Source organism: Ciconia boyciana, chromosome 5 (genome assembly GCF_034638445.1).
Source record: "Ciconia boyciana chromosome 5, ASM3463844v1, whole genome shotgun sequence".
Lineage (NCBI taxonomy): Eukaryota > Metazoa > Chordata > Aves > Ciconiiformes > Ciconiidae > Ciconia > Ciconia boyciana.
In genome coordinates this window covers 7,215,577-7,242,417 of record NC_132938.1, presented here as the reverse complement: position 1 = coordinate 7,242,417, position 26,841 = coordinate 7,215,577, and the positions used below count along the sequence as shown (strand labels likewise).

Here is a 26,841-nt window from a genome sequence, read left to right as displayed (position 1 = left end):
AGGTCAGCTCCGCAGGAGAAACGTGCTGTCCCGTGGGCCAGCCGGGGACCGTGCACAACCTCCTACTGCTGGGGATGGCAGCACCCAGCTTCAGATACCCCCCAGGAGAAGGTGACCTGTAGGAGACGCAAAAACACCTGCAGAAATGTGGGAAGCATCATGGTTTGCTGAGCTCTGGGCAAAATATACTCCCAGTCTAGATACGGGCTGCAATGTGCCATCTTAGTCACCCTGTAATAGACCTCTGGTGGGATTTTTCATTTTCTCTTACTGACACTATTAAACTGTTCATACATAAACATGAATATTGGGAAACCTATTCTATAGGCTAGACAGAGAAAGCCATCATCTCTCCTTCTGTAGCAGAAAGGATTTTTAGGACTTCATCATACAAAGCTCTAAGAAGTAGATTTGACGAACATCCTCTGCTGAATATCATATAGCTTTGCGGTGGGATTGATTGCCTTAGAGTTTAGGTTTTGAAGCTGGACCTTCCAACGGTGGGGGAGGAAATTGCATCTAAGTTTCCTTCACTGTGGGTAAATGTCCAAAGAGATGGGCCTTTGGATATAAGGCAGCTACCACTTCCACACGGCTATCTGGTTCTTTGCTTTTTGGACAAAGGCCTGAAAATAAAATGTTTTGCTTTAAACCAAAAGAGCATTTGGCTCAACACAAGAAGGTTTTTTAATTTCTTGGGTTATTGAAAGAAAGCTAAAAATTTTAAGCTTGGTTGGAGCAAAACCTAAATTTTTTACAAATGTTTTGTTCTGTAACTAAGACACAAAAACAAACAAACAAAAATCTGTTTCTCACAGCTCAGCTTCTCATCCCAATAAAAGATCTTTCTCCAAACCACTAGTTTTCAGTGGGTATGAGATGCCACCTTTGGTGGTTTGCTTATTTGGAGGCTAGGAGACCTCTGCTTAAAAGCAACTAGAAGAAATCTCCCCTAGCGATGAGAAGCCCGTGTTTCTGGCACAAAAAGACATTTTGCATCTTCAGGTGGCAGTTTATGACAAGATCTGTAATAGTGAAACTCATTGCACCAGCAGCCCAGCCTGTATCTCAATTTAACTCAAAAGGAGGCGAAATGAGAGTCGATGATGCTGCACTTCAGCTAGGGTAGGTCAGTTAGAGGGGTCTAATAGGCAAAAGACTCTTTCTAGAAGGTAAGTCCCCAGCTGCCACCCAGCACTCCTCTGAGGAGTGAGTGACTTGCCCAAACCACTCCCCAGGGTGCCCAGCTCATACCTTTGGATGAGCACTGAAGCCTCCTGGGACAAAAAAACCCAACAAAACCACTAAGAGCTGGCAAGATTAAGCTAATTTGTCCTTCCCTGTGAGCCATCAAAGTATTTTTAAATGGACCTTGAATAACAGAGCCCTCCTTACTTGTATTGTCCATGTGGTAGCTGAGAGCTTCTGGCCCCAGGCAATGTCTTATGGACATCATTCTGAATAGGAAACAAAAATACAGTTGTCTCATTAGTGAAGGGACTTATTTTCCCCACCGTTCAGGTTCCCAGCTGTCCTGAAGCCCCTAAAGGCTCTGGTGCCCTTACTTGCAAGTGCTCTGATGAAGTACTACCAAATCCTGGCTCCCAAGCCCATCCCACATCAGTTTTATGTGACAGCAAACCCTCAGTTCAGAGGCTCCCAGAAGTTTAATGTGCAGTGACTGAAATAACCTGTCTGTTTGGTGACCCAAAATGGCTCGGACAATTACATATCCACTGGGACTCTCAGAGCTGCTGGGTGCATGGAAACCAGACTATATTGAGCCGTCAGATGTGAAAGCATTTTCACTAATGAATATGTGAATGAACTAGGGGAAAAAAATCAGGCCAGTGTTTTTCCAATGATTATGGCATTTGCAATCTAAAGTTTTTGGGTAAGCTACTGACAGCAAGCTGGATGCAACAGTAAAAGTTCAGGTGTGTTGGTGTAGGCTCATCCCTCCCATGCACCAGCTCCAGTGGGGTTAGAGAAGATGTTTCTCCAAACACCCAAAATAGGGATTATTAAATACAGGCTGCTTTATACTGTCATGTGTCGTGTAGCCAACTGTAGCACTATATTAGGTAACCTGCTCTTAGAGTGGAGCCACATCTAGGGTTATACACCAGCAATTTGAGAAAAGCCCCTTTCGGAGTCTTTCTCCAGCACTGTCAAAGGGCTATTCAAAAGAGGACATAAAAAAGCAAAACAACCCCCAAACAGATATATTTTAAGATGTACTGAAATGATGGATTTTGAACTTTACAGATTAATAAATTGGGGTGGTAGACACGGTGAAGCCTGTTTTCCTGAAGATCGTTCCCCTACAAGATGCCCACACTGTCCCATGCTGGGAAAGATGAGGCACATGCTGCAGCCAGTGCTGCCCTATGAGCTGCCCAGCAGCAAAGGGGTTGTGGCACTGCCAGCACAGCATCTCCCCAGGGGTATAATCCACGTCCCTCCTCTCCCTCCCATCAGTTTGCACAAAACCATTAAAAAACAATCACTTTGCCTTTGTCAAATTTGGTTGACCAAGTGATTCAGGTAATAACTGGATGGCAGAGAGGCTGCTGAGGAAAGGGAAAGGACCAAAGATGGTACAAAACATATCCAGGGTACTTGGAAAGATCCCTGGACTTTGAGCTGGTTACCAGTTAAAAACCACAGGCAATGTGACTTGAGACAGACTTGTGCAACAGGCTGCTTCAGAGTGTGCACGCTACTGAAATCCCCGGTCAGGGACACATTCCACTAGTATTTCACTGACTTGCACCAACCCTCTAGCCTGCTCTATCTGAATTTACAGGGATGTAGGCTTGAACTGTGCTCAGCTACAAGCCCAAACTCAAACTCTGCTAGTAAAGGCACTGGAAACCAGGCTTTGAAATTGTGGATAGCACAGACTTTACCTAGGCAACTTCAAGCAGAGGTGCACACCTCCCATGCAAGGTGAAGATGCTTTCTATGCCTCACGTGCTCCCTTCCCCTGGCTAATTCTCCACGTGCTCCAGAAATACATGAACCAAAGGCACTTTTAATACTCTGTGGCAGAGGGTGAATCTCCAACCTCCACAGCCCAGCTGCTCTGGCTTTTGAGGTTTGCCGGGCAGTTGAACACCTGTAAGCAAGAAACCACTCCACGCTACCGTGGGGAAAGCAGGACTTGAGCTACCCCTTGAAATACCCTTGAAATACAAACGTCGATGCCCAGCGGGGAGGGAGTGAGTGAAAATCCCCATGGATTTTCCACCCGATCATGAAACCTATTTCAAGGCAAAATTCAACCACCAAAGCCCAGAGTGGGAAACGTTTAAGTGTCTCGGTGTGTCTTGGGCTCCTGGGCTGTGTTTGGCTTCCCTTGGCTTTACCTTCTTGCTGCCCTCTGTTTTCTTGCTACCTCTCCTTGTTCCCCCCTTCCCCAGTCCAATCTCTCTTCCCCAACTCTCATGTGTATCTCTCAGCTGGGTCCTTTTCACAGCCTTTCTTTGCCTGGGAGAGAAATGAAAGGCTTTACATCCAGTCTCTGGGTTCACTTCTGCATGGCAAACAGCCGCGGTTCCCACAAAACAGGCTGCTCTCGTCTCCAAAATCACAACTCAACCTCCTTTACAGAGGAGGACAGATCTGTCCTGGCTCACGGCGTTCAGTCCAGATGCACGCTGCGGGGTCAATACAAGCATCGCTGGGAAAACACCGACCCAACGCTGCTCTGTTATTAAAATGTGCCTCGCACTCAGCCAGCAAAGCCCCGTGGACTGATTTGGGTGCGACAATCGTTGCTGCCGCTGCTGAGCATTTTGCAAATATCTGATGATACAGCCCCTCTCCTACAGGCACCGTGATATAATTAGGCAAAAGCGTGATGGAAGGAAAGATAAAAAGAAAACATGGGTAGATTTGGCACACAGCCTGCTGCTCTCTTCCTTTGTTTATAATATGTAGGAGAGAGAAAAAGCAGAGGAGAATGAAGGATTTTGTGTATTTGCAGTGCACGCAGGTCTTGCAGTATTATTAAAGGCTAATTTGATGATCTGCAGTTTTACATTCTGTTCTTCACAAGATTTGTGAAAAAGTACATGGGATAGGCAAAAAGTGCAGTGCGAGGGGACCCTCAATCTCTCTCCAAAGACAATTAACTGTTATGATTATTCACTAATAATAAGTTCCTGTTTGCAAACTAGTCTGATTGTAGAACATGCTAAACACGTTATCAGCAGCTCCGAGCTCGGTGAAACCTGATAGTGCTTCAAAACATGCCGGGTTCCTCGCTGCGAGGAGCATTGCTTGCTTTTTTATCTTCTGCCTGCAAATTTCAGTCTTATTTTAAAACTATAATTTAATTTCAATCCTCTGTGTGTGTGTGTGTGTGTGTGAAGAAAGGAAACACTTCTCCCAAGATTTACTGCATGTCTGTTACTGTGTGGGCTGTTTTGACTCTGCAGCGTAGCAGAGACCATGCAAACCGCGCGCTATTGGAATCGGTTCAAACTTTTACAGTCCTTCAAATTGGGGCTGGAGCCGGAGAGGAAATACTAAAATCCTGTATATACAACTTCTGTCTGTGAGGGGGAGAGAAATTCCATGAAAATTAAGAACTCAATGATGTATAAATTTATATTCTGTTTAAAGTGTGGGTTGGGTTTTTTCTTTTTTCTTTTCTTTTTTGGGTCTTTTTTTTTTTCTCTTGAAGAAACAATTGAACTCTTATATAAGGAAACCTAGGATCTTTAAATAACACTGGGTCCTGCAAGCTGGTAGTAGAATAGGGGCTCAATCTTTTTAAGCCAAGCCATCTAATTAGCATGTGAGCCAAGTTTTATGAAGGTGAGTCAGTTCAGACGTGTTGCTCCTGAGAAAGCCAAGCCAATTTCTTTTAATGGCATGTGCTGTGAGTAATTAAACCGGATTCTGCAATCAGCATATTGTCCTTCCTGGCCGCAAACAGCCACCAGTAGGCTACAGCCAACAAGCACACCCACAGCAGCTCCTGCCCGGCAAGGGACCTGCAAGTCCCGCGGCCAGGATGGAAAGAGGAGAGGATTCAGGATGCCTTTAGCACCCTCTGATGGTTGCACAGCCTTGCCCCAAAGAGCCTTTCAGTACAAAAACCAATCAAATATAATAACCTCATCTTGGGTTTTCCTATCCCACCAGTGCGATGCCCAGTGCCTGGTCCCCAACCGGCCCTGCTCTGCCAGTATGGTCCTACTGCAGCACCGGTTCTGGAAACACGGATGCCATAACCCACCCTTGGTGACTTTCCAAAGGGATCTTGCAGCCTCCCTGGCTTCTGCGCACGCTTCCAATCCAGAAGGAAGCTGCTCTAACCAGGACTATTCCCATATTGTTTCCATTATATTTTTATGACTGTCATGTGGACAGAGGAAAAGGGGAGCGGGGGGAGACAAATAAGAGAAAAAGAGAAGCAGGACGTCAAGTTCTGCCTTTGAGGAGGGAGCTGACAAAAATGCGATGGTCAACTCCCTCTAGCACATACTTGCAGACACTGAAAATCTGAGTGAGCACAGGCAGCTGCGCAATGGGAAGGACCAAGTCCTTCCTCAAATGCAGTTTTCCAGCCCCTCTTGCAAGCAAGAAGGCTACAACCTCAGTCCCTCTTCCTTTTTTGGGTTTTTTTTTTGGCCTGGGCAATTTGCTCTCGATCACACAGGTCAGGAGAAAGTAAGCACAGCAATTTGACAGACTGCTTTCTGCCTGGAAACCCTCACGCGGCTCCAGCGGGACACAATGCTCGGCCCTTCCCCAGCTGATGCCACGTGCTTTTGTGACAGCTGTGACACCGCACAACCCCATGGGTCACAGCACCGCAATGGGCACGTCGCAGCGGGGCCCAGCACCGCGGCTGTTTGCAGCTCACATCTGCAGGATCACGCACACCGATGTGTGTCCCCAGACCCTTGCTGGCTACTGGAATGGACCAAACCATCTTGTCCCACATCCCTGTGACAAACATCTGACCCTGCTGAGCCCCATGTGGAAAATGGGATCGTTTTACTTCAGTCTGGGTCCCTCAACTGGCTGGTGCTAATGGGTTAAAGTGCTGTGGCTTGGCCCCAGGTTGATGCCACCGTGCTGGAGCAGGAGAGTTCATCCCTCTTACCCCACACCAGCTTCCATACCACTGGGGTTTGGCTCTGCTCTGCTGGTCTCTGTCAGTCCCTGCCCTTCCTCCACATGCTGAAACTTTTCTGGAGTTTGTTCTGCTGCCAAAGGGGAGAAAAATGGGAATCTCGCAGAATTTGTCAATGAGAAAGAAGTTTGCTAACCTGGTCAGGGCATGAAAGGCAGAACTGAAGACTTCTCATTTGGTCAAGAAATGGGTGGTGATATCGGGACTGGCTATCAAAGGAAGAGACAAGAGAGACAGATGAAAAGGGGAAATCATCTTCTCCAAGTACTTTTACTTAATAAAAACCCTGCACTGGATGCAAGCTCTTTCTATAGCTGGTCCTCACTGTGATATTTCTTAGAGTTGTGTCTGACGACCTCACCAGTTGTGTCTGAGCACCTCAAATCTCCAATATCTCCTGAAATAAAGCATGTACAGTTATTGCCTTTGTGTCAGGGTACAGACAAGGCTCAAAGCAGCACATCATATGCAAAGTGGTTGCATCCAATACTCTTACAACATGACAATAAGGGCCAGGTGCACATAACCAGGGTGGATTATCTTGTCTATGTATGGCCACATGTCCATCAGTATTAAAGGTTAAAACTAAGCTTTCCCCAGAAAATGTCATTTTTGTCACAGAAATTTTTTGACCACAAGCAAACCATCATACCTAAAATACGTATCGCAGTGCTTTCTGGGAGCTGTAGTTTTCTCTTGGGGTTTCCAGGGTCAGGACGCACAGCCAAAGCATCTCCACAAACGCACTGCAAGAACAGTTTTCAGCCAAAAAGGAGACATCAGGACGGGCAATCAGGTGGCAGAAACAAACCAGGATGGGAAAAGAAAATTACCGCTGCCACTTTCAGCTGCAACATTTTCAGTTCTGTTTTGACAGACCTGAAAAGACTTTTGTTTTCATCAAAAGTTTCTGCAAAAGAAAAATCGCTTTCAGGCAAGGACTCATTGTTTCCTTCCTTTCTGCTGAGTGATGACAGAGCTCGCAGAAGCCCTAAGCATAGGTGGAGGATGAGAACCACATAAATATAAGCTAAAATGTAGCTATACTTCCTTCCCGTGGAATACTGTAAACCCTTGCAAATTCCGCAATGTGAACAGCTGGGTCAGAGGCGGAGGGGAACAATAAACAATGCAGGAAGCGATGGCCGGCATTGCTGGAGAAGTTCCTGGAAACCCCAAAAGCGGGGTCTTCTGCCGTGCTCCGGGTTGTGTGCTGGGTCCATGTGGTCCCCAGGGGGGTTACAAGCCAAAGAGATGACAAGAAAGCAAAGAGAGGTGGAATAGCTGCCGCAGGGTCACCTAACGCATCCATGGCAAAGCCATGCTCTGCATCCCTTCACACCCAGTTTGGAGACCTGTGTGTAGACACCAGAAGAAGTCAAAGATGGGCAGCAACCTCTCACTCCCACAGTTTGTGCCTCTTCTTCCATCCACATGCTCTATGATGGCTGGAGAGAGTGGGACAGGCCTCAGTATATTTTTTTAAAAGCCATCCAGAGGTAGAGAGTGCACCACCTCTCCAGCTGAGTGACTTATGGTAGGAAGAGGCATCTCTGAATGGAAATGTCATGGTTTGGTCTCATGCCTGCACCACTTCTTAAACTTCTTAGGGAAAAAGTAAAACGATTGACTTTGGAGTCTCTCACCAATGGGTTGTGCATGGTTCCTGAAGCATCGGCACAGCTCCTTCCTTAGTTGTTACCAATTTCTTGGTTTCCTTTTGGATGTAGCACAAAGGCAGCATGACTGCACCACACAATGTCACATGGATTCAACCTCTTGGGCATCATCACACTCATGTGCTGCCACCTAGGATGTGCTGGCAGGGACATCGGCTGCCCAGGTTGCCCTGCAGCTCTTTGTTGGGACTGCACAGCCCTCTCTGCCCCAACACCCTGGAGCTGCCACGGGCACCAGCCACTGTCAGGCCAGCTGAGATGTGTCTACACATATCTACTCCCTAGGTAATCATCTCCTAAAAAAGCTCATTTAGGCCACAGAAAGAAAGCTGAGAGGAGACACGGTTGCTGTCTATAAATACATCAGGGGCAAGCACCAGGGAGGCAGTTGAGCTATTGAAGCTAAAAGACAATGTTGGCACAGGAACAAACAGGCATGAAGAGGCCAGGAATAAATTAGGCGAGAAATTAGAGAGAGAAGACAACCCTCTGAGAAGCTCTTGCCTGGAACAGCCTTCCAATAAGGACTACAAGACAACAAAGCGCTTTTCTGTCAGATGGATCTGACTAAATTAATGAAGATGTGGGGTGGACATGGGGTGGCTGTATGTCACTGCTGCCTGAAACACAAAGGGTCACAGCATGCATCCAGGTGATCCTTCCTAGTCCCACATCCCATGTTCTTATGAATGTGTAGGTACCACTATGCTAGACATGTAGGCAAATACAGAGATATAGCTATAAATGTTAGATTTGACCTAAGCTGCCCCAATCTCCCATCAAAGTGTCCATTTTTGGAAATGCAGCTAAGAGAAAAAAGCCCACTATAACTTTTTGCATGAGTTTGGCCATTTTTGTGACCTGTTTTGTGCTGGTGCCCACCAGGACTCTACTGCAAAACGTGCTGACGAGGAACCATGGTTCCTGCTCCACAGAGCTAGTGCAGGTCTTCTGCAAAGTTCAGGTGCAATTGGAATCCACCCCCTTGACAAGTAAGAGGTAGGACTAGACTGCTCATCCTATGGAAAGAGGTAAGGAAATGGCCTGATCTATCCGGAAGACCAGATGGAGAAAACTAGTAAGACTTACCTTTCCTGCTGTCAAGAGCCACTAAGATAACACATCCTGCCATCAGTGGTTGCCACCACCACATCATGCCCCCAGCCTTCCACAGTCAAAGGTGGAAGTGAAACAAAGCCCTAACGTGGAACAGAGAGCTCCTTCCCTTTGCACTGAGAGAGAAAGGAAAGCCCCAGCACAGCCCTGACACAAAGCCACACTGGGCACGGCCATGGTGCCGGCAGCTCGTGCAGCCTTGCAGGCTGCTGCCCTATCTCACCCCCAGCATGGACAGTGCTAGCTGAAGGGATGCAACCCCCTGAAACATCACTGCCCCTCGCTCAGGTCTGAGTTTCCCCCTCGGAAGGAGGAGCACACTGGCATCCTCAGGGCTTTAAACAGGTTTATGAGGTCCAGCCTGCACAGATGGAGTCTCCCACGATGCCATGCCTGCTGCAGGGCTCCCCAGGGAGCCTTTTCACCCCACGTGCTGCAAAGCCAAGGATGGGCAAGGAGGTGGGCAGAGATAGCTGCAGCTCACTGCCTTGTTCATGCATACAAATTGGGGATTTATGGCAGCTGAAAGGGGCGAGCCCAGCTTTCCCGAGGAGCTCTGAACACTTCCCGCCAGCCTCAATACCAACATATGACTAAGTAATAACATCTACTTGAGGGAAATTGTAGGTGCTCCAAAAATTATATATATTCATTATATAATTTTTTCTCCTCCTCATGCCATAAGAAAGCTCTGGTTTAGCAGCTGGAGATTTGCCAAAAGCCAGCCCCCATTATAAGATCAGACTTTTGAGAAGATTACATGTATATGATAGACGGGTTGCCTGACATCCCTGAGATAACCTGAGTATAGTTTAGGTAACTCAGGTACTGTAACTCAGATTCTTCCCATAAACACTTCTAGGCTACATTATCTTTCACATCTATTTTACTCAGGCTATATTATCCCAGTCATCCCAAATGAGAGCCAGTAAACCCTTCCTACCACACCCCATATCATATGTTCCCTATATACTTCATATTTAACAGACAAAGTTCACTAGGGATATTTTAATCCGATTGTTTTTAAAAAAATACATATAGAAAGCCAATTCAGGGCAGATGGGTAGGTGAAAGGCCTAATTACTAAACTTATAATTCATATATAGCTCTCAATTCCTCCCTACATTTAGGTTCAATCCTGGGAATGTTGTTACCAAGCATAGCACTTCTTGCATATATTTTTTCAATAAAAATCAATGGCTGTTCTCGCAGGCACAGAATCAGCTTACATAAAACCCCACAAGCTCTTCTGGCCCACTGTCTTCAAGTATTTTTAGAATCTTTCTGACGATCGGAGACTCTGAAAATGTGAGCAATTATATCAGGTTTAAGAGAGGTTGGATGGGAGATTATAAGGAGAGGAGCCGTTTCATGTAACTCTCCTGATTCCCAGAGAACCACAAAAGGCTCCACCACATCTACAAGTGCTTCTAGAGGAAAACAACTGAATTTAATTCACTTTAACAACGGAGAGAAATGCACTCTTGCAGCTGTGCAATAATCAACCATGCAATAGCCCATGTATTACAAGCTTAATATTTACTCCAAAAACACTTTCACCTCAGATGCACTTGGTTTGCAGACTTCAGGAACATGCTCCCACTCTTCCCAAGGGAGATGAAGGCAGGGGACGTTTGAAAGTCTTCTCCATTCTGCATTGCCCAGAGACATTTGCCCCCTCACTGCATGCCCTGAAGGAGCTTAGCACGAGCCCAGGAGCTAACCCCACACTTGTGAATTGAGACCATCTTCCCATTCCAACACACGGCTCTTGCACATTTTTGTTTCGAAATGAAATGGTGTTAAGGAGGCCTTTGGGAAATGAAAGAAAAATGGCATTTTATTCCTTTTTTTTTTCTATCCATCACTTCTCCTCAAGACCTCAAGTCCCAGGACATCCTGCCTGACACAATCCAGAGCTGGCCCCTTCAGGCTCTAAATGAAGTCACAGCTTCAGGGTTTCCAGGTGGAAAGTTCATTGGAAGGGCCACGGGAGGGATTTTGTCCTTCCTAAGGAGGATGAGAAGTTGCAAGAGAAACCTGGATCCTGGTTGCAAAGGTAGGAATGCAACTCTTTGAGGACCAGGACAAACCCATGAATAATGTTTCTTCTTGTGCCCGTATTGATGGTGTTTTAACAAGGTATAGCTTAATTCAAGTGTTCACAGCAGCTCACAACAGTGACAAGAATAAATGAGGCATGACATTTCACTCCAAGAGCAGTAGATGGGGAATTCACAGATGGGAATTTGTGAAACCTATGAATTCCCTGCAGCCCCCTCCTCTCTCTGTATTTGTCTGAAAGATTCATTTTTCAGTTCCCTGTTATAACACAGGAACAGCCTCCCCTTACTCACCAGGGAGCCACAAGAACATGAGATGCTTAAATATTCTTGCATGGGAACATCTCCTATGTACCCGAAGAACATCCCTCCCTCCACACCCTCCCACAGAGGATAATGAGCCCCAGCTCTGCCTAACAGCCTCAAAAAGGAGTAAAGGAGGTGATCCCTTCATGCTTTTTGTACCCCATAAAGAAGCATAGGAGGGACACATGCTGCAGCTAAATGTGCTTCTATTTCTGGAGATATTTCTCCTCTATGATCATGCATCACTTCACTGTCACTGTGCAGGGACCTCAGTAGATATATCTGCTGTGTCTTCAAGCATAACTCTTGGGAGCTACATGAAGACTCACAAGTCCCTAAATTTCAACCTCAATTTCCTTGCTTTGCTTATCTTTCAGATGCAGTAAGAAAAAGGGATCCACCTTGAAACCAAATGACAGCAAGTTAGCCCATTTCACCCCCACTCAAAGCAGGCAGGAACGTGCAATCTGGAAATCGTCATCGCCTTGTAAAAGTGGCCGCTTATTTTAAGGACCCAATAAGTCAGAGTTAGCTTCATAAGTGAAGCTTGGCACAGCTTTCCTCCCAACTTTCCTATATGAAATTTTAGGCTTAACACCTTTTTTTCTGCAAAATTTGCTTTTGAGCATTCAACTATTTTCCTGCTAAAGTTTGCCTCATGCCGAGATATGAAAAGCACAGATTTTGTCTAAAAATGAATCACTGAGGTCAGAAAGTTTCTACAGACCTCATAAACTCCATGGCCCTAAGTGGTTTAAGGCTACAACCCTAGGGTTTCTTTTGGGCCAGCCTTTGACTGAACTGGGAATTTGGTTGACCACTGTTCAGTTCCCAGTGGAGACTGTCACTTCTGGAGATATTTTACAATTTGGGATTGATTTCAAGATGGTAGCTCTGACAGAAGCATCTATTGTGTTGCATAGACCATTGAGACAAAGTTTGTTGCAGCAACAGAGCTCTGACCGCCATCCACATGATGAAGCAGTGCAAGAAGGGAGGAGTGATCCCTCCACGGGCCCCTCTCCTCAGTCTCTGGTCCTCAGCATCATAGGCTACTGGCTTCCCATACCATGCTCATATTTCTCCATTCCAGAGCATTGCAAGCTCATTTTTACAAATCTTTCACCATTTCCCTCCAAAACACCCTCCTCCGCCCACTGAAAGGTGGCTTCTTTGCCTCCTGTGTTGGGATGCAGAGGGGCACCCACCACAGCTCAGCCACCTGGGAGCCAGCAGCCACACAGGATGCCAGGGCTGTGGTTTCCAGCGCAACAAAAATAACATCAAGACTATCAACCTATTTCAGGACCGTTCCCTCATGCAGGGCTACCCAGCCAAACTATTCCAGGCTGCTACTGTACTTGCTGATGGACGCTGCCTGTGTGTGCCCGGCATACTGTACATTCCCTTGTAAGGGCTTGCCCCATTCCCTGCTGTGCTCTGAGTTGTCATCTGGCCGTTTGCCCCACACCTGCTGATGGGAAGGTCCTCGCAAACACCCACTCTTGAAAACCCTCTCCCGAGGCTCTCCGGGGAGCTCCCTAGCAGGCTACAATGGCTTTGAATAGAAGGAGGTGCTCCCAGGGCGGAGCTGAGATGGTCCATCGTGGTCCTGTGGTGCACGGTCACGGTTCTCTGGTCATGCAGCATCCCATGCAGCAGACATGTGCTTCTCATTAGGAAACTGCTTTAAAAACCACTCCTACATTTGTTAGATCTTCTACAGTCAGCTAGAGCATAGGACTAGGGCATCGGAGGAGGGAGGTGGATGTGAGAGCTGGGTCCAACATGGGATCCCCTCCTCGGGTCTGCATCGGAGATCCTAGAGTTGGAGCTTCGGTCAGGGTTTATCATCGCTGACGTCAGCGATTTATAACAGCGAAACCAAACTTTTACAAGGCTCACAGGGGCTCTTCAATCATCGCTCAGGAGCAGGATGGCAGCAGGCTGTGTTGGTGTAACACCTTGTGAAATGGGATTCTGGGCCACACCAAAGTCTGCAGGGATGAGTAATATTAATGAGGCAATCTTGGAAGAGAAATCGGTAAAAGCCGGTGCATATGGGGCTTTCTGCGAGTCAAAACATTTCAGATCTCAACCCAGAGTGCTAAGGACTGGGGCCTGAATTCATCCTATCCATTCATCCTGTCCCATCCTATCCTATCCAAAACCATATTTTTAATAAGATGTCTCACTGCCCTGTGTTTTCTTTATAGCCTGTGAAGACGATTCAACTCTAGGTCTAGGGCAACTCATCTCTCTCTATTGACTTCAGAGGGAACTTAGACAAGATGCCACTTCAAAATTAAGGACCTGAGTTAGTGGGTGAACCTAAGCTGAAACCTCCAGTTTACCACCAAAGCGGTAAAGCTTTTTACAAGCTACTCTCTCCCTCTTGAGCTTTTCAAGGGCACATCTCCTCCAGCAGCCTGCATCTACCAAAGATATTGAGCACCTAAAAGACGCATAGCATGAACTTTCAACTCTTAACTCAAAATTCACATCCCTAAAATATGCACAGCTGCTGCTTGCTCTTGGAGATGCCTGACATTGGTAGGGACCATGGTTCCCACTAGCAAGGTGCCTACCTGCCTGTTTGTGGGCACCACCTCTCCCTGTAGCACTGTTTTTTCCTTCTGTTTTAAGACTTTTCCTTACAATAAGATATTTAAATACCCAATTTGAAGATAAGCATAATTCTTACCATGCAATGCACATCAAACTGAAGAACAGCATGAGTATAGAGAGCCACAGCCCTTTCAAAAGACTGAAGACACATTTTGGCATTGCTCATTTCTCACACCACGCACAAAGACAGTCATGGTGCTGTCAAACGCTTGGGTTTTGCTCTGGAAATGGATCCCTCATCAGTACAAAGCAGAGCGGCCGTGACAACTCGTGTCATGGGAGGTACGGGACACCTGCCAAGAGCAACAGGAGCGGACGGGGCCATGCACGGAGGCAAGCTTGCGGCAGGAGATGCTGCCTGCTGCTCCAGCGACCCGCAGCCATCTCACACTTGTATCTGAGGAGCTGACAATGTGACTAACTGACACTTAAGCATGAAATTTTGCATCCAAGGAGCATCATTTGCCTCAAAACCTCCTTCCCATTTGCCATCCATGGGGGTAAGTCAATCACGATAGTTAAGCTTTCAAAACCAACAGAAGCTCTGCAGCTTTTCGGCAGTGATGCATCCCTGCTGTCTCTGCAATACTTCTTCCAGACACGCACAACCTTCAGTCAAAAGCACCACTTGACACTAGGCACCTTCAAAAGTTCACCCAGCAATCCCAAGCTAGCTCATTACGCCATCACCCCACGTTTAGATGAACCACTTTGCAAAATCTGGAAGCCGTTCCCTTGACCCATCAGATAAGGCTGCTGCAGCAGCCAATTTCTCAGCAACACTCCTGGCCTGCAGCTGAAGCAATTCCTGCAGTAGCCCAGCCTGATAAAACTGCTGCTAGATTCCTCCCTTTTTGGCTGAAGATTTAATTTGAGATCTAGTATCCCACTGTGCACTCCCCCAGACTTCCAAAATGTTCTTCTCTAAACAGCCTTCCCGTCTCGCCCTGCCAGGCTTTGCACATCTGGAGTCCAGACTTCATTGTCACTGACCCAGGACTCAGCATAGTTCTCCTCCTCCAGCTCAAAATTAAAGACATACAGTTGTCCTGATCTGAGCGCAACCCTTCTGCCAGGTGGTGTCAGCATCCCACAGTGCCAGGTCCAACAGCTCACATTCGCCTTTAAAACAAAACAGCCCCAGCTCAAGGCACCCACGCTGAATTTCTAGGAACCCCAAAAAACCTCCACTGTGTCCTTAGTAATCACTACAGCCTTTCCACCCACATCAGTCTGAGGATGAAATCAGGGAAAATCTATTATTGGGCTTCTTATTTCTCCCCGAGGTAGAAAAACCCCAAAATAGCCTGTGGAAACGGACTGTAATGGTACCCCCGCAGAAGCGTCGGCAGTCACTGGTTAAGTCCTCACCGCTGGAAAGCCTCTGCAGGCGAACACGCTGGTGGATGTAATTTCTGTCCCCCACCATGTAAGCCCATGCACCATTTGGAGTCATGGAGAGGTTAGGATCAGGCCACGGAGGCCAGGCTGTTCCCAGCCCTGTGGGAAGTGCAAGAACCACCCTCTCCTCTGCTTTATTTATTTCTGAGAAAGTTACCCAACTCCATGCCTGCCTTGTGCAGGATGTCTTCTGCCTGTATGTCACCCTGCCCAGAGCCATCACATAGACATCTTGCAGCTGTAGACCCTTATGATGGCACAGGACCACAGGAAGAAAAAAAAGATCCACATTATATGGCCGCTTTGCTCTAACACAAAAACCTTCCCCTGCTCCATATTCTATGTGCAACCAGTTTTGAATTTGTCTGCAGCTTCTGGTGACTTTCAGGGTGTCACTGGAAACATTCAGGAGAGTGAGGCAAAAGAAAGAGTCTTATTTGCCAGAATTTTACTCTGCTTTGCTTATGGAGCTTGTCCCCATCCAGACATCCAGCTTCGCAAGCAAAGAAACTCTCCAGGTGCAGTTTCTCCTGCTCCTGATTAAGGAGAACATCCTCATCTTCTCCATCTTCTGCTCTGAATCATCAAGTGTAAATTAGCAGTAATGTTGCCCACAAGGAAGAGTCTGGAGGAAACATAGACTGGACAGATGTTCTGCTTTCAGAAGACAGCAAGTGATATATATGCAAGAGCAATGGGCACTGTGAGAGGAGTGAGACTGCTATCTAGCAGCCCTTGGAGGAAAGGGTCAGGAACAGCTACTGTCAGCTTGATGCTATCAAGCAAAAGAGAGAAGCACAGGGAGATCTGAATCCCTCCTTCAAAAACTTCTTCCTGTAGCATCACCTAACCTGACCCTTGCTGTATTAAAAATATGATCATTTTTGCTCAAAACTTGAATCGCTGGACACCGTGATGGGTGGCAGAACCATGTCCTGTGCATGTGTCTCTTCCTCTTCAGCAGGCACCCAGTGTATCTCAGTGCATCTGATGTTGACAAGATGGGTTTTAACTTTGTAGAGCTCTTGGGTGCCAGAATGACAGCGCTGAAGAATGACATCTGCTGCTGCTGGAATAGGCGCCTGTTCAACACTGACTCAAGAGAGGAAAATGCCACTTACTGAACCTCCAATACTTGTTTCTCAACAACCCAAAGCTTTTGGAGGTCTTCCATCTAAATGCTAACCAGGCCTGTTGCTGCGTGGCTTTTGAGACCTCACAAGAACAAGCACAGTATAGGGAGATTGCTGCCCTATTTGGGGCAAACTGGGAGACAGTCAATTTATAGAAAGACCCTCTTGGATTTTTAATAGGCTAATATTGAATGTTTTATTTGAGCTCTCCTGCTTCAAATTTCACTGATCAGTGGGTCAGTGCAAAAAACATGCAGGTTTTGTTTGTGTGCATTGGTGTCTGAGTGTGACACTTTGAGCCAGGGGGTCTGTGACCAGCAACGAAATGAAAGGGAGGAGGAGGATGTGGCTAGCCAAAGAAAAAAGATATTATTACCTTCATGCACATTTTAAGGTGGTAGTTTTCTCCTGGCATCACTTCCCAAGGTCTCCATCTGCAATCTGCTCTCCGTGTACTTGTTCAGGCAAAAATCTATGGTCAGAATATGAGATTTCATCTGTGTTCCCCCCCAACCCACCCTGAAACACTCACTCAAAATAAATTGTGCCAAAGAGAAATCCTCCCTAAGAATTGTGCAAGAATTAGCATCCTGCAGGGACCTCTTTAACCCACCCCCGTCCTGCCAAAGACCCACACCGAGCTCAGGTTTTATGGGCCGGAGCCACAGGCACTATCCTCATCAGCTGGGGAAACGAGAGACCGAGCCTTGATCCTGCCAGCTTCTGAGCAGCCTGGCCTCATCCAGCAAAGCAGTTAAGTATGCGGCTTATGCTATAGCTTAACTGGCTCGAGATCTCTGGCTAAAGGGCCTCAGAGAAGAGCAAAATAGCTCTTGGCGTACGTTGTGCATCCATCTGTCTGTCTGTCACTGCCCTCTGCCGGGGAGCATGGCGGCTTTGGGACCCCGCATGTCCGGCGCGGTCACACAGGCCCGGGACACAAGTGGCATGAGTGTCCGGCAGCGATGCTGAGGACGGAGAGGTGACGATGCAAACCTGCACCCGCTTTCAGGCAAACTTTAGCTCCCTGCCGCACCACGCGGAGAAGATGAAACCTAAACCGGAGCAGTGAGCGATGCTGCGATGCCGATGCACCCACGCATGAGAGCCCGCCTAGCCAATGCAGACACCTATGACATCCATAAATTATAAACACACTGACCAGTGTAAAATTAGTATTAACTTGCCTTGAACCCAGTATAAGCTTACTAAAATAGTGTAGCTAGCAAGAGCACGCGAGTGCTTTGTAACACCGATGGCATAGCCAGACACAACTTTGCATATGTATGTCAGCACCGTGATCACCAATAAGGCAGACAGAGATGGTGTAGGCACGCTTAGGAGGCATCCCGGTAACAAAAGTTGCCAGAGGGAGGCCAAGATAAACACAAGGGGCTGCAAAAAGGCAGAGCATCGCCCCAGTACACAAGGAGGATAGCTGGCAAGACAAAGAAAACAAGGTAAGCGGTATCAGAAGCAGAGGAACACACCACCAGCACCCCCCTTCCCTTTTTGGGATTGGGCAGTAGCATAAAAACATCAGGCATAAGTGAGGAAGAATAGAGAAAAAAAGAAAATAAGCAGTTTGGTTCTGACTTGCTCTCTCAAGCCTGGTCACCTTGATCTGGGTGACCAAGAGCCACTGAGACTGCAGCCACCAGCGCTCACTGCACAGCGTCTGTGGGTTGTGCGTTTTTACAGCTAGTATATATAGGATCGCTGGAGACTGAGTCTTGTATATGCAGTGATGCTGATGAACACAGTGGAAGAACTGACCATCAGCAAGAAGACTGTTCAGAATTTAGCAAAGTTTAGTTCTACAGTTCAAAACCAGCCTGATGTGCCAGTCTTCTAAATACTCCCACCACAGCCATCTCTAATTCTGCCATGGATGGATGGATGGATGTGTGGACAGACGGATTCATATGCAACACAAGGCCCTGCTGGAGAAGGACTACAGGCTCAGTAGTGTTTCACTCCATGCCTGCTTGTTTAGGTACCAAACACCACCTCCCCTCTCCCCAGGGCAAAGCGATCACCCCAGCACCCAGGCAGAGGACGGCAGCTGGGAGCTGTACTCTCATCCATCGCCTGTCTTGTCTGCAGACTCCTCCTGTTCCCTGCAGTGGCTTTATTTGTACCAGGGACTGTGAGGAGCACAGCTAGTGACAGGGGGCCAAAATAACATGGTGGCCGTCAAAGGTAGTTGTCACTGACCTGCCTTGTGGGGTGGGAAACCTCAAGCCCCACACAGGTGCCTTATTCTGCTCCTTGTTCAGGAGGGCTTCGGACCCTCACACACGCCTTTCTTAGCCCCATAATACAGGTTAGGGAGAAGAGAATGAGAATGGCCTCCCAAATGACATGAGAAGATACCCCACATAATCCCAGCATCCAGCATGGGGCTGGAGGCAGGTTTGCAACCCCAGGTCTCCCTGCCAGTGCTGGCTTCTCCTTCACTCTGAGAGTTGGGACAAGCATGACATTTGTTGGGACCATCTTGCTTATGATCCTTCAGCTAGTCTACACACACTGCAAGTAGACAGCCACAGCAAGAAAATATGGATCAGAGCCATGCTTTCTCCAGCACACGGTGATGGGAAGGTACAAGAAGACATCAGGGAGGCAGATATTTGGGAATCTCGTGACCATGAGGGTCTCCTCCTAAGCTCTAAGCACTAGAGAGCAGCTAAGGCCTGAAAGCACTATGCAGATCTGCTCTAAAATTTGTTAGCATAATCCCTTCCAGGTCTGGACTAGTGTCGTGATCCATACAAATATCTGACCTCCTTTTGAATTTTGCTAAGTGTCTGGATTCAGCAATACTCCGCAGCAACATGTTCCAGAAAATGATTGCACTTTCCATGAGAAAACCGTGTTCAGATGTCCCTTGAATGAGGTGTGTGACATAAATAATAACAATACAATCACATAAAACAGTGGGAGATCCTTACTTTGGAGAGCACAGCAACAGTTAGCTCATCTCAGAAAGGAAATCCTTGATGCTGAGGCCAGGTCCCCAGCCTGGATTTTTCCTGAGCTCTGCACTTCTCTAACCACATAGCCTAGGAAGCACTGTAATTGATAAAGAAGTGAAACCCACCACTTTTTAGCTCCTCATCCCTCCTTTTCATTTTGAAGGAGGCTATTTCAGCGCTGAGCTCCAGGATCTAAAGGCCACAGAGTTGGGCAGCGATCAATGGAAATTCTGTCTGAGGGTATGAAGGAAAAGAAACACATTCGCACAGGGAAATCTGGCATCGGTAGAAGCAGCAAATGAGACAGAGAAAAAGGTTTCCTCTCTCTCAGGGGGGAAAGCACAAGAACTATCCCAGCAACTTTTATGGACCACAGTCTTGCGGCCAAACCTGGAATCTCCTGGCTGCTGCGAAGGACTTTATGAGGTTCCCCCAATATGAACGCTGAAGTAGCCTGTTTCATACACTCCACTTGTCCCTTTTGATTTATATCCCTCAAGCTTTGTCTGCTGGAAGAAAAACAGAGCCAACAGCAAGCGAGGCACTTCAAGGAGAGCACAATGTCAGCAGGACTGCCTTTTTGAAAGGGCTTTGGAGGAGCAGCAGCACAAGTTGTATAATCACAGCAGCGAGAGCACAGCAGAGCATCCGATCACTTCTGCGGCGGAGCAAACACAACATGCAAGACAACAGAAGGTGAGCGTCGTCCTTCCATCCCCTTCCAGCCCAACCTGGTGATGAGGCTGGGCTGTGTTTCCTGACCCTAAGGTGATTCCCTGCTCATTGCTAGCAAGGAAGCCATCAGATCCATCAGTTCCCTCCGGTGAGGATGAAACTCCTACTTGCAAAGACTCCCTGTTGTAATTTCAAGCATCAGCTTTCCAAGCGAACTGAAAAAAGCCATGGATTGTGCTTCTGCATCCCTAAAGTCACCCCTAAAATTGTACCTGCAAAAGCCAAAGTTAGAAGGTCTGTGAGCAGCAGGATTAAGCAAGCCTGGATTCCCACCAAGTATCGCAGCCAGAGCTGGCTGGCCAAAACAGAGTGGGAAATGACCTACCTTTTTCCTCCCCTACCTAAGCACAGATTTTTACATTGTTTATGAATTTGTAATACTTTTTGCAACTCTCCCCATATGTAAAGTTTATTTAAAATTGGCCATGAGCTACCTGGGGGACCAACGGGCAGAGGTCACACTGCGTAATCTTTATTTCTTCAGTAAACCTATTGAAAAAAGAAAGAAAAAGGGGGAAAATACTTGTCATTCAATGTACCAACAACTTGTTCAAGAACAAAGTGAAAGCTAGATGCAGGCTACAGTGGAGGCAACGCGCCGAATGGCAGCCACATCCCCTCTTACCTGCCCTGCCTGCCTGCTGCGGGCATGCCTGCCTGAAGGCACATCAGCAAAAAGCAAAGTCTTCTCATATTGAAATTGGGACCTGACCTAAACGGCTCACAGAGATCACGCAAAACCAAAATTTGACCTGCTAAATGATCCATCAGTTTAAAACTTCCCCTCGTGCTCTCCATAGGCAGTTGGAGTATTCCATGATTCTCCTATGGGAACCCACTGCTGGACTTGCAGATCCCCCCAGAGTGACGTCCATATGCGTATGCTGGATGAGGGGCCTCAACACCCAGTTGCCCCCTTGTTTCTGTATAAGAAAACACCTACGTGTCCTCTGTCTTTCCAGGGAGCTGGTAACACAAGGCATAATTGCAGGCTTTGGGCAATACCGCAGGCTTCGGGTTTCAGCAGCTGTTAGCAGGGGGAACCATGTGCCATGGACAGCACGTTACACCTCCTGTGATGTTCCTATTCCTTTCTTTCATGCAGCCCTTTGATGAGATGATGAATTGAGCATCATTTAGTTCTCATCTAACAGCTAGTGCAGATGGGAAGAAAAGTCAGAGCCAGAATAAAACCGCTACAGGTGTATTTGCTTCATTCCTGCATTTTGCAGCAGTATTCCTAGCACCGCTAGTTAAGAAATGATATGTTCTTGGCTTACACTTTTCATGGCAGCTTTACACAGGGAAACATCTCTGTCAAAGGATCGAAAGCCGCACAGGAATGTATTTTATTTGGAGCTCTGCATGTTGATGATTGCCAGCTGCTGGGTCGAACATCAGGATCTCTTCACAGGTGCATCAGGAGGTTGTTGTACTACCAGGTGTGATCATTTTATGGCAACTCTGTCTTTTGTGTACTGCAGAGAGAAATGACAGCAAAGCTCTGATCTGGGAAGCGCTGTTTGGAAGGAGAGTGGTGGGATTCTCCCTGTCTGGCCCACATATGCTCAGGAATCAGCTTAGGGTTAAAAAGGATGAGACCTCCAAGCAATGTCAGCTGGAGCAAGGGCCCAAAACATGTCATTGCATTACCATAACCCACCGCGGCCATCACCAGCAGCAAGCAAACCAGTCCAGGAGAGGAGACTTGACTGTCACGCATGCTAGATGAGGGACAGGCTACATCCCCTAATAACAGTCACAAGCTCGCAAGACTAGCTATGGGCAAGCACATACGCCAAGAACAAATAATACGGGGTCACGCTTGCAAGTGTGTCCCAAAACAAGAACAGGAGTGGTATGCGTACAATCCCTTTATAGACAAGGATTGGCCCGACAGTCAGAGATAAGCAGAGCTTGGGAAAAACACTTGAGTTTTCCAGGCCAGTGTTTTAACCAATTATGTTTTTCCTCTCTCCTCCTCTCCCATAATAAAAGTGGAAATAACAGAGTGATAAAAAAAACTTGGAGTAGAGTGTCATGGTTTAGCTTCAGTCGGCAACTAAGCCCCACCCAGCTGCTCACTGACCCTCCCCCCCGGTGGGGTGGGGGAGCGAATCGGAAGAGCAAAAGTAAGAAAACTCATGGGCTGAGATAAGAACAGTTTAATAACTGAAACATAATATTATAATAATAATAATAATAAATTGTAATGAAAAGGAAAACAACAAGAGAGGGAGAGAGAGAGAACAAAACACAGGGAAAAACAAACAAAAAAAAGTGATGCAACTGCTCACCACCCGCCGACCGATGCCCAGCCCGTCCCCAAGCAGCAATCGCTGCCCCCCAGCCAACTCCCCCCAGTTTCTATACTGAGCATGACGCCATACGGTATGGAATAGCCCTTTGGGCGGTTTGCGTCAGCTGTCCTGGCTGTGCCCCCTCCCAGCTTCTTGTGCGCCTGGCAGAGCATGGGAACCTGAAAAGTCCTTGACCAGTGTAAGCAGTACTTAGCAACAACTAAAACATCAGTGTGTTATCACATTATTCTCATCCTAAATCCAAACCACAGCACTATACCAGCTACTAGGAAGAAAATTAACTCTATCCCAGCCAAAACCAGGACATAGAGAAAAAGCTGAGGTCCTTCAAACACAAGGAAAAGATTCTCTAGGGACATCAGACATAGCAGAAATGGCTGCAGTTGATATCAATGGGTGAGCTCACACCCTGCTGTGGCATCAATCAATGCAGCTCCCAGCTCTACGCAGATTTGTGCCTGCAAAAACCCACCCCCATCTCGCGTCAGTGGCTTCATGTGCAATGATGTATATGTTGTATACAGACCAAAACATATCCCCCCCCACGTCACCGCACCTCATCTGTGCTGCAGGTTGCACATGGGAGCCCCTCCTGTTGCCACCGCCGCTGCAGGTGCGAGGAGCAGCTGAAGCAAAAGGGCAGCTGAGAGTGCAATGAGCCACGGAGCAAATCCTCCCTGGACAGGCTGCAGGCAGGATTTAGCAGGGAAGTGTTTTACAGTGTCAGGGTCCATTGCATCCCTCAGCTCCAGCTGGCTTCTCCAGGTTTCACACATTATTTTCACAGAAGGAGAGAGAGACTGAAGGGAAATGCAGAGAGCAGGTTTCCTGCAGTTTTTGAGCCTCCTCTTTATTTCTGCACAATGTGGAACCTCTTTTGTCCACAGATCTCCTCTCCTAAGCTGACATTCCCAATCACTGCTCAAGAAGACATATAAGTCCAAGCGCCGGTGCTCAAACATACGTGAAGACGCATCTCCAACTAAATAACAGCTTCTGCAAGCTGATAAGGTGATTTTTCCAGGATTGTAAATTTTAAATCAGTCCAAGAGATGCTCTAATTTTGGCCATGGTGGGGTTCAACACACAGCTCTTTCCGAATCAAGGGCTTGCAATTCCCTCCCCTCTGCCCCCAGCATCGACTTTAGCTACAGGGGAGAGTCTGTCCCCACTTTTATGGCTGGGCTTTACTTTTTCACAACATGCCCTAGAAGTAGAGCTAAAAATGCTTCAGGAGGAAGGGTGAGTAACCGCAACCCCAGCATCAGTGTCTAATATCACGCATCGAGCTGAAAGGGCAAAAAGAGAGAAGCTGGAAAGAACACTCCCTTCCTCCCTCCGGGGCAGCTAAATCCATCCCCTGCCCACGGTGGGATCAGCTACAGCTGAAACAGTCCTGGCTGGAGCTCATCCAATGAAGTCTTCAAACTTTCCAGTGCTGGAAGACCTCCCGGCACAATCCATGCCAACGCTTCTCTAATCTCATGTTAGAAAAATCTTCTTGCTGAACCTAAACCTCCCAGGATGCTATTTGTGTCCGTTACAGCTTGTCCCTTCCCTGGGATGATGCAGAGGGAAGAAGGGAATCTCTCTGTCACTGACCCTTTCCATCGTCTTCTCTGGACTAGTTGGTCTCTGTTTGCTCATGCATCCTGGCCAGCCCATGTTTTCGGAGGTCTCAGGATTTTTGTTGTCCTCCAAGTCTCTCTAGTGGCATAGAGGACTAAGCCAGGCTGGACAGACCTCCATGCATTAGTCCAGCTCCCTGGGAAATGGAGCAACACGCAACATACGTAGCAACGCTCCCTCTAGAGCCGGAGACTGTTCCCTTCCACAAACCTCTATACAACAAGATCTCTAGAGTATATGCACATGTCATTCAGGCTGGCAGAAGTCTTGCTTTTCACAGAATCATAAAATAGTTTTCCTCCCACATACAGTTTTCCTTAAATTTGTGCTCCACATTTCTGAACGCAAAGAGCTAGGACTGAAAATAAAAAAGGAAAACGGGAAGGTTTTCTCAACCAGAGCACAGGCAGCTACTGCCTGTACCTTCACGTGCCTGAAAAGACCATCTTGGAGTCTCCCTGTGCTACCCAACACAGAAGGGTTTGGGTGAATTCAGCAGGCAAACACCCAGCACCTTCACCTTGGTGCTAATGAATCCCTAACGAGCGAGAAGGTACCCCCTCAAAAGTCATGTAACCACCTGGTTTCTGCATGATAGCCTCCCTCCTGTGGCACTACACCTGCATGGAGCCACCATGCTTTGGGAGTATTTTACTGCTCTGTAGAGTCAGCTCCTTGCAGACTTGGTCCAAAGCCTTTTGAAGTCAGTGAGCCTCTGCATTTTAGTGGGCTTTGGATGAGGTCCTAAATGACTGTTGTGGTTTAACCCCGGTCGGCAACTAAGCACCACGCAGCCGCTCGCTCACCCTCCCCGCCTCTCCCGGGGGCATGGGGGAGAGAATCGGGGGGAAAAAAGTAAAACCCGTGGGTTGAGATAAAGACAGTTTAATAGGACAGCAGAGGAAGAGAAAATTATTATTATCAATAATAATGATAAAAGAATGTACAAAACCAGTGATGCAGAATGCAATTGCTCACCACCTGTGGACCGATGCCCAGGCAGTTTCTGAGCAGCGATCGCTGCCCCCCGGCCAACTCCCCCCAGTTTCTATACTGAGCATGACGCCATATGGTATGGAATAGCCCTTTGGGCGGTTTGGCTGTGCCCCCTCCCAGCTCCTTGTGCACCTGGCAGAGCATGGGAAGCTGCAAAGTCCTTGGCCAGTGTAAACACCACTCAGCAACAGCTAAAACATCAGTGTGTTATCACATTATTCCCATACTAAATCCAAACCACAGCACTATACCAGCTACTAGGAAGAAAATTAATTCTATCCCAGCTGAAACCAGGACAATGACCTCTGTGGCAACTTCACAGCAGAGAACCAGGAAACACTATTGATCTCAAGTCTTCTCTTGAACAGCACTCACTGTGAGTACCCAACACAGGAGACGCATCCGTGACAGATCAAGACTGACTCATCACAACAAACTCATGGGCTCAGACTGTTCCCAGGGCTCAGTCCTGATCCCCTCCCCATTTGCCTGTAGCATAAGCAGTCTGCTGAAACCATCTCACACAGAGAGGCATCAGCACTGAGATGAGCTGCAACATTAGCCACCATCAAATGAGCTCTAGCTCATCAATTACATGCTTCAAAGCAAGGAACAAACTTGAGCACAATTCCCGGTGTCCTGGGTTAAAGCCAGGGCAGCTGAAGTTTTTACACGCATCACCGTTGTCCCGTCCATTATGGCTGCGCAGACTTTCCCATGCAGACAAATCTCAGCTTTCCTCAGATCCAGAAGATTCCTGCTGCATACAAACGTCTGGGAATTGTGAGCAACAGCCTGTATGTCCATGGAGGCTGCAGCAGGAGGCATCAGTAATCCTGCCCATGCACTCCCACATCCAGAGAAATGAAGATGCATCATAAAACCTCTGTCTCAAGTGCCTTCTTCCACTTTCTCATGCTGAAAGGGAATAAAATAAAGGGGAGATTCCTTCAAATGATACCAAACCCCAGTGCTTCGTGAATCCTCAGAGAACAGATCATCTGGGCAGCCCATGGTTCTGCCTCCAGCCATAGCCAGGGCTCCAGGTTGGCAGCCAAAGGGCTGAGACCCCTTTTGAGGTCATTTCTGCAGGGCTCATGGGTGCAACCACTGAGCCAAGAGCCAATTGCGCTGCGTACAAAGGAGAGCTCATTTCTGAGCCCGGGGAAGGGCCCTGTGCTGGGCTGCACCTGGGGCATCTGCCTTCCAAAAGGCCCTGCAAGGTGGTAGGGAGGCAGCTCAGCACCACAGCATCTCTGCTGCTCCGTGACTCAGTGCCTAACGCCACGGTTCCCAGAGCACGGGAGAGGCTTGAGCTTATGGAGGGAAGCAAGGAGACTCCTCCACATGTGGGTAAGGACCATCAGATCTGGCCAATCAAGACCATGAGGTGGTTCTTCAGAAGCAGCACAAAGCAGGGTCAGGGCAGGAGGTGGCAGAGACCTTGACTTATCTCCAAAATACTGTGTTGGACCCTCAGAGGGTCAGGGTTTCTGGTAAAGGCAGTGGTATTTTTTGGACTGTTCCGAAGAGGTCTGATGAGTTTCTACCCTGGCAGGCGAGCTCCACACTTGGTCTTCACCAACCTCAAACACAAAGAGAGCTTCTCCTTCTGCACTGCTGGTGCACAGAGCAGCAGTGTCATAGCTGAGCAGTGACTTTCCCTGTCCATGCAACCTGCAAACACTCCCCAGCCTGCCCC

At 47.6% G+C, this 26,841-nt stretch overlaps 1 protein-coding gene across 16 annotated transcripts in view; it reads right to left on the bottom strand.

The window, feature by feature from the left end:
* The window catches only part of ST3GAL5 (ST3 beta-galactoside alpha-2,3-sialyltransferase 5), a 77,363-nt gene that overhangs the window by 16,728 nt on the left and 33,794 nt on the right, over positions 1–26,841 (bottom strand). For 11 of the 16 annotated variants that reach the window (XM_072861942.1, XM_072861944.1, XM_072861938.1 and 8 more), the window contains one exon: positions 1,396–1,457. The exons of the other annotated variants lie outside the window; for them this stretch is intronic. In XM_072861942.1, the coding sequence (XP_072718043.1) occupies positions 1,396–1,457 (62 nt within the window). The remainder of the gene's footprint in view (positions 1–1,395; positions 1,458–26,841) is intronic. 16 annotated transcript variants of the gene reach the window in all.